The 11,368-nt window shown below is 60.7% G+C and overlaps 1 protein-coding gene across 2 annotated transcripts in view; it reads right to left on the bottom strand.

The window, feature by feature from the left end:
• Window positions 1–898: 898 nt before the first annotated feature.
• The window catches only part of KDM2A (lysine demethylase 2A), a 34,975-nt gene continuing 24,505 nt past the window's right edge, over window positions 899–11,368 (bottom strand). Inside the window, exons 1-10 of one of the 2 annotated variants that reach the window (XM_017828591.1) lie at window positions 9,755–9,861; window positions 8,361–8,444; window positions 6,392–6,658; window positions 5,830–5,961; window positions 5,660–5,749; window positions 4,212–4,924; window positions 3,062–3,225; window positions 2,634–2,792; window positions 2,238–2,453; window positions 899–2,131 (exon numbers count right to left, since the gene is read on the bottom strand). In XM_017828591.1, coding sequence (XP_017684080.1) covers window positions 1,950–2,131; window positions 2,238–2,453; window positions 2,634–2,792; window positions 3,062–3,225; window positions 4,212–4,924; window positions 5,660–5,749; window positions 5,830–5,961; window positions 6,392–6,595 — 1,860 coding nt within the window. In that variant the 5' untranslated portion in view covers window positions 6,596–6,658; window positions 8,361–8,444; window positions 9,755–9,861 and the 3' untranslated portion in view covers window positions 899–1,949. Of the gene's footprint in view, window positions 2,132–2,237; window positions 2,454–2,633; window positions 2,793–3,061; window positions 3,226–4,211; window positions 4,925–5,659; window positions 5,750–5,829; window positions 5,962–6,391; window positions 6,659–8,360; window positions 8,445–9,754; window positions 9,862–11,368 lie in introns of those variants that run through there. The other variant, XM_017828590.1, reaches the window with a different exon arrangement.

Genomic DNA, 11,368 nt, shown 5'->3' with positions numbered 1-11,368 from the left:
AGGGGAAGGGAGGGAGGGAGGGAGGGAGGGATGGAGGGGGGGGGGTCAAAACAAAACAAAAACCACAACCAAACCCTTAAACAAGTAACTTTGCTTGCAGGAGTTGTCTTTAGGGAGCAGGCTGGGTTGGTTTTAAATCACTAAGTGATTTTTTTTATTATATATAATTCTCTTTTTTTCTTCCTTGTGGATTTGCACCACACCGGGGTGGTGAGGAGGGTCGCCCGCAGGCGTCTCTACGGGGCACAGCGGGAAGGGGGCGCTGTCCCCGTGGAGGAGGGACCCCCAGAGGGGGGGAGCCCCTGGCCCTTCCAGCCACACTCAACCCCAGCTCTTTTAAGTTTTCTTTCTTGTTGCAAAACTCAAAATGAATCCAAAGGAAAAAGAAAAGCTTTTAATTCTTCCGACGTCTTCCCTGGTCTTCCCTGGTCGCCACCGCCAAGAGAGGCTGAGGCCGAAGGGTATTCCTCTCACCCAGGGGTGTTTTCCTGCTCCGAGCCCTCCAGCAGTGAGGCCACACCACCCCTTGTCCAGGCACTCCGGGATTGTCCCCTCGGATCCCCCTGTGGCAGCCGGGGACAGTCCCCACGCCCAGGAAGGGGGTGGGTGGCCACCTCTCCTCCCTTATTGCTTCTGAAGCAGCAGGGGGGTGGGCTGCCCTCGGGGGGACCCCCCGTGGGGCTGGGGATGGGTGGCACAGAGGGGACACCCTGGATTGTGCTATCTGTACGCTGCCAGGGAGAAAGCGGGGTGCTGACATGGGGGGGAGAGAGTTGGGGAGCATCCGGGCACAGGCAGGACAGGGAGGGAAATAAAATAGTGACCCAGAAAAAGAAGATTCCAACCTTTTTTCCTTTCTTTTTTTTTTCTTTTTTTTTTTTTTTTTTGTTGTCTTTTTTTTTGTTTTGTTTTTTTTGTCGTTTTTTTTTGTTGTTTTTTTTTAAAGTGCAAAAAGCTCTCTGCTGCCCTAGAGAGAGGTTCTTTGGACCGACCATTCATTGCAAAGGAAAATCGGCAGCGAAAAGGGGGGTGGGGGAAGGAGAGGACGATGCAGGGGGGTGGCCGTGCCAGTTCGGTCCCGGGCCATGGAACAGCCCTCGCCCCTCCGGCCCCAGAGTGCTTCACGGTGCCGGGAGCTGGGGAGGAAGAGGAGGCAGCTCCTGTCCCCCCCATGTGCTCACTCACCCCTGGCTGATGCTTCCCGAGTCCTCCCTGAGCTCTGATGTACCTGTGGGTTCTCCCCTGCTCCATCCCCTCGGACAGACGGGAAGGCTGATGCTGTCCCAGAGTGGAAGCGAGTTATCCCCCAGCCTCGCCCCCCTGGGCTCTCAAAGCCCCTGCTCCTGGTGACACCCCAGCCACGGGGCTCCTGCCCTCGGCACCCAAAGAGCCGCCCATATGTGTGGAAGCGGCGGGAGAAGGAGGGGGATGTATCACAGTCCCTGCAGCCAGATGAGGGGAAGAGAAAGGGCGTGAGAGCGCAGGGCAAGCGCCGAGCTGGTGGTGGCACAGAGGGGTACGGGGTGTTTCGGCTCTGCTCCCGCTTCCTTGGAGAGACCCTCAAGCTTTGTGCTACCGCGGAAGTGACAAGTGTTTCAAGGCAAGGAGACGATGGGAAGGAAGGGGAAAAGCTGGGGGAAGAGGGTGCCCCATTTCTCTGCACAGAGACCTCTGTTACAAGCTCCGCCCCGGGAGCAGCCAGCCTCCGGGCTGAGGCTCCCTGCCATGTGCCCGTTCCTCCTCTGGTACTGGCCAGCCTGGCGGGACATCTTCCTCGGCAGAAGTCCCGGGGAAGGAGGAGGAGGAAGGACAGTGGAGCAGCGGCCCTGCCTGCCGAGTCAGGTGGGAGGCAGGACACGGAGGGCAAGGTGGGGAGGTGGAGGAGCGGCTCTCCGAGAGGGGTGGGATGGGCTCTTTTCCTTCTCCTCAGTCTGCCCCGGGGAGGGTCTCTAGCTGATTTTTTGGATCAGCTTCTCATCGGACAGGCAGTAGAGGCTGTTGATGGACAGGTCCGAGATGAAGTGCTCACAGGCTTTGCGGGTGATCTGTTTGCAACCTCGCAGGTCGATTAGGGTGACGTTGGAGATGCGGCGCAGGTACAGCAAGGCCTGGTCCGTCAGCTTATTGCAGCCTGCAGGGAAAGGAGAGCTAGAGTGAGGGGAACAGCTCTGGGAAGACATCCCGTGTCGTGCTGGGAGGAGGAAGGTGCTGCAGGATGGCCGGAGCAGCGCACCTACCTGCCATGTTGAGCTCGGTGAGGGAGTTGCGTGTGGAGGAGCCCACGGCGGTGAGGAGGTTGGCCGACTGGTCCGTGAGGTGGTTGCAGTGGCTGAGGTCGAGGCGGGAGAGCAGGGGCATATGGCGGATGATCAAGCGCAGCGTGGCGTCGGTGATGTCCAGGCCGGCGAGCCGGAAGTCAATCATGTTGCGGAGTTTGCTGCGATTGTCCTGACCTGCGAAGGAAGAGGAGGAGCTGAGCATGGACAAACTGCCCTGGCACACTGCGGCACTCCGGATCCAGCATCACCTCCCTGCTCTGAGATCGGAACGTCACCCCCTTCCATCTCCCCACAACTCCCAGGGACCCTCCTGAGTGACCACCTCTCCAGCCCTGCCCTGGGGCAGCAGCTTACTGGGTTTGTCTGTTGGAGGCGTGAGTAAGTCCCGGATCTGAGGGTCCTTGATTCCTACTGCCCACCGAAGATCGAGGGTCCTGAGAAGGGGGCAGCTGGAGGTACTGAGAGCACAGACCGCAGACCAGGAACAGCCCGCTAAGATGAGGTCTTTCAGGCCTGGCAGGAGGGAGAGAGGTAACGAGTCAGACGGGTTTGGTCAGCTCTGAGGTATCCCAGATCTCAACCCTCTTTTTCCAGGCACATGAGGAAGCAGGTCCCCTCCCTGCTTGGGGTGGGACGTTTGCTGGGGATGAGATCCAGGAACCCCAGGAGTTCCCAAGCTGGCAGGTACCAGGGTGCAGAGTGTGTCTCACTGTGCTCCAGCCCTCAGGAAGCCTTGGAGCAGGCTGGTGGCAGATAGGGACCCCTCCCCAGCCCATGCTCACCTGGCAGCCTGTTGACAAGCCACGTAAGCTGTTTTTTGGAGATGTTGGTCCAGCTGAGGTCGAGGCTGACCGGCTGCCTTTTGATGATGCCGCTCAGCGCCTGGGGGGTGATGGACTTGCACCTGCTCAAGTCTATCTTTGTCCACAATCTCTTGTCACAGCACCTGGGGACAAGGACAAGGCTGAAAGTTGAGCCCCATGGGATAAGAGACAACCAGTGGGTTGCCTGGCTTCAGGGAGAAGCCCAGCCCTGGCATGGCCTCAGCCACAGAACAAGGCTCTCCTCCTGGTTTCCATAGGTTTCCCCAAACATGGGAGGTTGCTGAGGGTATCTGGCCACCCAGGGACACCCAGAGCAGATTCAGCAGGGTTTTGCTACCACAAAACAAGACTCAGAGTCACAGCTGCTGGTCTGCTTGTCCCCTCCAGGTGCTCCTCCTGTCAGGGCAGAGATTCTAAGGATCCTCGCTCCCAGCAGACACAACACTCCTCCTGGTCCCATCCCACAGCTCCAGCATCACTTGCTGCTTCGCTGAGAGCTGTGGCAGAGCCCAGAGGTGGCACAAACTCCTCCTCTCCCACAGGAATCTGTGGAGACCCTGGAGCCGATGGCAGCTCAGCTGAGCCCCTGAAGGTGCAGACAAGGGGACACTGTCCTCCAGCCATCACACCACACCCTTCCCACCAGCTGCTGATCAAAGCAGGCTGGTCCTTTCCCATCGCTCCATCCCTGCTGCTCGGCGGTTAGAAACCTCCCAGCTTCCATTCTCATCTGTTCCCAAGCCCTTCACCATGCACAGCTGTCCCAGTGCCAGCATTGTCTTTGGGCCTGCTGCCCCCTGAGGCACTTCCAGCCAGCAAATCCATCCTGCCTCAGCAAACCCATCCCGCCTCAGCCTGCCTTCCACACTTTCCCTGCCTGCTGGCAGCACAGGAGGCCAGGAAGGGCAAGGACCATCAGGGTAGTGGGTGAAGAAAGGACACTGGCACCTCATAAGGACATGGTGGGGGACACAGATGCTCAGATCTCCCAGAGGGGACAGTAAGGAGCAGTGCACACAGGTCCAAGGGCAATGCTGCCTGGCTCCAGGGAGCAAAGGGAAGGCCACCAAGCATGTCCCCCCAGCCCACCCCGGGTCCCCACACTCACCATTTGTACCAGGTCTTGCACACCCGCATGCACTCGCAGAGCTCCCTGCGGGTGAGGTAGCGGAAGACGGACATCCAGACCTCTCTCTGCATGCAGCTCTCCTCGTCCTCCTGCGCCCGGCCCCCGCGGCCGTTCAGCCGGGCCGCCCCCCCCTCCTCTGCATTCTCATCCTCCTCCTCCTCTTCCTCATCCTCCTCCTCAGCAGCCACCTCCTCCTCGCCCCCACTCCGCAGGGGCATCCTGGCGGGCACGTGGCGCACAACCACGCGGGGCGAGTGCTGCAGGTTGGCGGAGGAGGCCGTGATGGCTTGGAGCTTGGGGACGATCGAAGTGCCGTGGACGTCTTTGGTGGGGCGCTGGAGCGTCACGGTGAGGTAGGAGCCGTGCAGCTTGGCCTTCTCCACCTCCGACAGCTCCTTCTTGCCGCTGGGGTTGTTCTCCTTCTCCCGCACCATGGTTCGCTCCGTGGCCTGGAGCCGCAGCAGCTGCCGCCGCTTGAAGCGTTCGTCCCGGCTGGCGCTGTGGTGGTCGCTGGGGCCGGCACCGGGGGATGAGCGCGTCACCACGCCCCGCGGGGACGCCGGGTCGTGGATCAGCTGCAGCATCGGGGTGGGAGAGTTGGGCGGTGGGGTCAGGGGCTCCTCACAGCTCCGCAGGGGCCGCAGCACCTTGGCTTGTGCCGTGTCATCGTCGCTCTCCTCCACCTTCCGCTTCTGTGGGGAAGCGGGTTAGCAGGGATGGGGCTGTGGTGGGCCTGGGGAATGTCTTCCCCCCTTTGTTCTTCCCCAGGGAAACAACACAGTGCTGGGCAGAGCTTGCACCAGCAGTGCCCAGTAGAATCATAGAATGGTTTGGGTTGGAAGGGGCCTTAAAGATCATCTTGTTCCAAACCCCTTCCATGGGCAGGGACACCTTCCACGGGCAGGGACACCTTCCACCAGACCAGGTTGCTCCAAGCCCTGTCCGTGGCCTTGAACACTTCCAGGGATGGGGCAGCCACAGCTTCTCTAGGCAACATGTTCTAGTGATTCACCACCCTCTGAGTAAAGAATTTCTTCCTAACAGTTCATTTAAGTAGCACCAGGATCAGAGTCCACCCACACCAGGAACCAATGTTCTCCTTCCCCCTTGACATAAGGGGTGTCCCCTGAGGTTGGAAGTGGCTTCCACTAAATGCCTAACAGCCCAGTGGGTCTTGCAGTGGAATCTCTCAGGATCCCAGCTCAGCATCAGTGGGAACAAGGGGTGCTCATCACAGTACTGGGGGACTCGCCCCTGTGGGATGCCAGGATAGGATTGCAGCAAGATGTGGGCGGGCCCCCAAGTGCTGCACTCCCACAATCCTCACTCTCACTAGTCACTGCCCAACTGGTCCCTCCAGCCCACCCTGGCTGAACACATCCCTGGCAGGATGCAGTGTGATGGAGGACAGACATTCTGCTCCTTACCTGGCCCTTCTCTGTGTCGTCACCCTGGTAGCATTTGGGGCACTCCCAGCAGTTGGGGAGCTCATCGTTGAGCAGCCCCTCCCCATCCATCTGCAAAGAAAAGGAGGGGGTCAGCAGTAGCCCTGCCCCAGAACCAAGCCCCCCCCATGCCCAGCACCTGCCCTGCTCACCTGCAGACAGCCAGGGTGAACGATCTCGTTGCAGATACAGCACTCCATGAGCTTCTTCTCAAAGTCCTGCGAGTCCTCATTCTGATCCACCTCGCCACAAAGTGCACATGTGACCGAGTGAGGCAGCCTGGGCTACAAAGGAAAGCAGGGGTGAAACCAGGGCAAGGTGGGACAGCCTTCCCCCTTTCCTTCCCTACTACCTGAATCATGGGGAAGGGGCCAGCTATTCCCCAGGAACCAAACTTGGGTAATTGCCCTCCTCTGTCACAGAATCACAGAATTGTTAGGGTTGGAAGGGACTTCTGGGGAGCATTTAGTCCAAAACTCCCACCTAGAGCATGTGACACAGGAAAGGTCCAGGTGAGTTTTGAATGTCTCCAGAGAGGGAGACTCCATGCCCTCCCTGGGCAGCTGCTCCACTGCTCTGCCATCTTCAAGAGAAAGTTCTTCCTGATGTTGAGGTGAAACCTCTTGTGTTTTAGTTTATGGCCCTGATAGGCCACACAGAGCCATGGCCAGACTGCAGGAGTCTCCCAGGGGAAGACTGAGGATGCAGACTCACCGCTAAGCACTGCCGGAGGACGCAGGACTGCTTCATGCGGCCAGGCCCGCCGAACTTCTTCATGTCCCTGCAGTAGTGGCACATGCCACACTCGCCCTGCATGCAAGCCTTGCATTTTCGGCACCGCACCCGCCTCCGCCTGGCGCCCGACACGATGGGAGAGACCGTGGGCCTGACGGGTGTTGGGCGCGGGGTCGGCTTCATGGTGTGAGGCTTGGTGATGGGGATGGTGGGCAGGCGCACCCGCAGCCGGGCCTGGAGCTTCAGCTGGCAACAGAGAGAAGGGAATAGGGTGAGAGGAATGAAGCACTGCATTGTGCTGAGGTCTGAAAGGCTCTGATCGGATCCGGCACTGCAATGGATAACACGCTGGAGAACAGCTCTGCACCCTCACCGCTCCACAGCCAAAGGAGCCTGGATTGGTGCTTCCCCAGCAGCTCTCCCTGAGGACACTCCATCACCCCACACCAAGAGCTCCCCTTCCTCCTACCCCCCATCAGGTCTCAATAATGGGTCTGAAAAGGGGTGATGAGTCCCAAAGACACCACAGTGTTCCAACAACATCCACTCTTTCCTTCTGAGGCAAGGTCCACCCGGGCTGTCCTCTCTGTGTGTCACTCACTGATTCTCATGGGTCCCTTCCAACTCAGAATACTCTGTAACTCCTGTCTGTAACTCATGTCACCTGTCAGCTCTACACAGGACAGGGATCAGCTCTGGGCACTCCTTCCCAAGCTCAAGGCACACTGGGAACACCCACACCCCCGTTTACAGTACAGGTGGGACAGCACTGCTCTCCAGCTGACCTTTGTCACCCTGCATCCCATCAGCCCTCAAAGGAAATCTGCTGGCTGCAGCATGCTTCTGGGATCAGCCCTGGTGGAGTGTCCACCATAGCTGAGGGGCTTGGGGAAGGGCAGGCTCCCAAAAATCCCAGCAAAAGGATGGGGTTGGGGACATGCCAAGCATCTGAGTGCTGCACCCAAAGGACATACATGTCTCCAGGTCTCTTCTCCCAACAAAACTGCCTGAGATGCTTCTGCTGCACAAGGACCAGCAATCCACACTGGATCTCCTTGGGCAGGGCAGGCAAGCAGAGACAGGCACCTCCAAAGGGCAATCCGAGAGGCTTGTTTGTCTCCAGACTCCCAAACGGGGTGTTGCCCACCCTTCCCAGAGTGATGGGGTCCTGCTCTTCCCACAGCCAGCTTGGGAGCCTGTCTCCCATCAGGAAGGAAGCAGTGACCTCGGGGATCCAACCTGGCAGGCCACAGGAAGGCAGCCTGCAGAGGGGAAGTCCGGCTGCTCCGTGCCTCCATCTGCTCAGCGAGCTCAGCCCGCGCTGTGGCCCAGCTGTGGGCCCTGGGTTATGAGCATAGCTGGAGAGGGAAAGGGCAGGGATGCATGGAAAGGTCCCACTGCTGAGGAACTGGCTGCTATCCGCAGGGAGCTGCCTCCCTTGGGGTTGTAAGAGCCAGTACTACAGCAGAGTGTGCTGGCAAGGACAGGGACACAAGGGACACGTTCAGCTTGCAGTGAAGGGCTGGACGATGCTGGCCTTCAACCCCACACCTCACATCACTACAACAGTGAGACCTTCCCCAACACACAACACTCCTCAGGCCACCCAGGACTCCCTTATCAAGCCAGAGCTGCTGGGAGAGCGGGATCACCCCTTCCTCCAACAGCCAAGCTCCATGTTCTCTGAGCATGACCAAAGGGCTGGAGAACATGGAGCAGCTGATCCAGTTACCACCCATCAGTCGAGCTGGGATAACCGGCATGGTGGGAGAACTCCATTCTGCCAGCAAACGGGTTTGCCCGCGGTGCTGTGGAGGTGGTTGCACCCTACATCCCACCTTGGCACTGCTCCCAAGGCAGGTATGGAAGCAGTGCCACCACACCCCAGTCCCGGGCAGCGACTCAGCCCCACGTGACACCCACCCAGGTCCCTCCTCACAGCTCTTACCTTATCTCTCTTGGGCCACTGGACGATGGGGACGCCTGTAAGTGCCAGTTTGGGGTCGCTGTTTGCGTATTCTTCCAACAGCAGCTAACGGGGAGAGAGGAGTAGGGGAAAACACAGCAGAGAGACAAAAAGCACAGGTGTGAGCAGAGGGAAACACGGCTGCCGCCAGTGAGGCAGGCTCCAACCAGATGCCAAGGCCAGCACGCTTCAAAGGCAGCTGGGAAGGAGCCCTCCTCTTCCCACGCCCGCCAGCAACCATCCCTCCTCCCCACATGAGACAGACAAGCTCTGTCGAGTCGATCTGCACCAGCGCTTTCATCAACTGCATTTCAGCCCCGAGGCCCCGCGCTGGGCGGTGGTAGGGGGAGAGAGCCAAGATTCGGCAACTGGGGGGATTTATGGGGGAGGATTCACCAGAATCGGCCCCCCCATCTGCTCCCCCAGCACGGAGCAGCTGGAGGGTGCAGCAACAGCGGGATGTGGTGCCCCAGCACCCCCTCCATGGCCTGGCACAAGCTGCCGGGTAGCCGAGAGCTGCTCCCCCGCACTGCCTTGGGGTTTGGCTGTGACTTTGACGGAGACATCCCTCGGCACCGACCGGACTGGCACGTTGCCCTACGGCGCGACAGCCCCTCGCTCCCGCTGGACGGGGGCTCCCACACTCACCCTGGTCTTTCCGGCCTCCTCGCCCTCCCCCAGCGCAGACCCCTCCCCACCAAATCTGCCCATTGCAAAGGTGCTTTATTTACTTGACGTTGCCATGGCTACGTACGCAGGAGCCTCCTGCCGGCATCCCGGCGGGCGGTGCTTCCTGCTGCCAGGCAGGGCCAGGGCAGGGGGTGCCCGGCGTGCCCCCCCACCCGGTTTTTCCGGGTGTCTCAGGAGGCAGGAAGCCGCAGCCTTCCCTCGGCTGCCTGGCAGCGTGCTGCCTCCAGACCTTCCGCCTCCCCAGGAGCACATGCCGCGAAGAAAGGTCAGGGCTGGGGGCTCACACACGGACATCCGCGTGGGCACCGAACCGCGGCGTCCCCCCTGCCCGGGGCTCCGCGGCGGTGGCGGCGGCTCAGGCACGTTTCCAGCCGGAGAGCCAAGGGGCTGGGGGGGACTCTCGGGTCCTGCGGCTCCATCTGGCTCGGAGCCGGGGTGGGCGAAAGCCCACTCGTCCCCTGTGCCCCCTCGGCGCTGTAGCCGCGAGGACGCGGCGGAGGGGACCGTGTGAGCACCGCGGCTGGAGCGGCGAGCGCGCCCCGGGGAAGGGGAAGGGAGAGGTGAGCCCGAGCACCAGCCAGAGGCACCCCCAGGGAATCAGGGGTCCCACCGCAGTCCCCTCCCACCCTGCCTGGGACCGGAGCGTCCCCGCGTCCCCTCCCCACGAGCATTGCCAGCTGCCTGACCTTGCGCCTCTGAAGCTGCCGAGACTCTGGGGTGAAGTTTGCCGAGCCCTCTTTGTTTCGGTGCCCGCACTGCGAGGGCTGGGGCCCCCCACCCTCTCCCCGGACACCGCCGGGGGCTGGCTCAGACCACCGGACCCCCGGTGTTCGGGGACATGGCTGGGGGAGCAGCTGCGCCCCCCGCCCCGAGCGCCCCCGGCTCCCCCCCGCCTCCGGCAGCCGCACCGGCGGCCGCGTGCTCCTCCCGAGCCCTTGGGCAGCGGCGGCGGCAGCTTCCTGAGCCGGAGACAATGCTGCTGCGTCACCCACATGCGGTTCCCAGCAATGCTTTGCAACGGGAAGATGGCAGAAGAAAAAGCGAGCGAGGGAGCGGAGGGCAGAGCCGCGCTGCTGCAGCGCCGGGAGGGGCCGGGACGGCGGGGATTGGCGCAGGGTCCGGGCGGCGCTGCCCACCGGCCTCCCCGGGCTCCCTCCCTCCGCCGCCGCAATCCGAGATGCCGGGGCCAGGCTCCCCGGGGCCGGGGACAGCGTGGCGGAGAGCCCTCACCGCGTCCCGCTCACGCCCAGCCGCCCCGACGCCTTTTCTTTTGTCTGCTCCGAGCCGGGTTTTGGATCTGGGAGACCCCAGTGGGGTGAGCGGGGTTTTGGAATGTAGGCAAAGGGTCGTCCCCCTTGCAGCCCCCTCCAGGGACTGCACCCCGTACTCTCCCGACCTGGATGGATGAATCGTCCCCGGGAAACATCCGGCCAGCCAAGTTTGGGAGCACCCGTATTCCCAAAGGCACACCGGGGACCAAACCACTAGAGGGGGACAGATCCATGCCGGGCGATCAAGGTGTCCTCAGTCAGCCCCAGCTCCCCGAGACCCCCACCCCCACCCTCAGCTACACACTGCAATTAAAATGGAGGAAACTCCTGAAATAAAGCAAAACAGCGGGTGCTCCCACTCCTGATATATCCAAAGCATCTGCAGGTAACTACAGCTTTGTGTTTCCAGGAAGCCAGTCACATCCCGACCTGGGTCCAGACTGTCACCACCTGAACTGCCAATGACACCCTTGGGTCCTCGTGGCCCACAAGCCCAAGTGCTGTGTGTGTGACCAGTGCTGCCATCCCACCTCTCAGAAAGGGAGACCTTCCTGGCACAGCTCACAGGCCACCCTCAACTTCCTCATCCATCCCTGAAGGATACAATCCCCATTCCTTACCGAGTCCTCCTGGTGTCCCATTGCCCAGCCAGGTACGTGGGCAATGCCAGACCAGAGGCTTTGAGATGAGGTCCTGGAGACAGGATCACTACTTATGGGGAGGCTCTCCTTGTTTCTACAATCCTTGGTGCTCCAGCAGCTCCAAGAAGAGTCCAAATATAACCCATTCATGCCAGGCCACAGGGCTCTGGCTTCAGAATTGTCAGACCTGCTGTGCTGCCTCATGACCATCCTTCTCCTCTCAAGTCCACACCCCAGAGGAGTCAGAAAGGATGGACAGGAACAGTCAAAAGACAACAGGACCTCTCAGAAATTCCCTCTTTGACAGTGATTCCTCCAACAACCCCATGATCAGAATTTTCAGACAATCCCTCCTGCTACAGAGCTGGAAGCACATCTTTGTCACATC

Source organism: Lepidothrix coronata, unplaced genomic scaffold, assembly GCF_001604755.1.
Source record: "Lepidothrix coronata isolate B3197 unplaced genomic scaffold, Lepidothrix_coronata-1.0 Scaffold150, whole genome shotgun sequence".
NCBI classification, from domain to species: domain Eukaryota; kingdom Metazoa; phylum Chordata; class Aves; order Passeriformes; family Pipridae; genus Lepidothrix; species Lepidothrix coronata.
The sequence above is the reverse complement of the archived record's forward strand: the minus strand, read 5'-3'. Positions and strand labels throughout refer to the sequence as shown.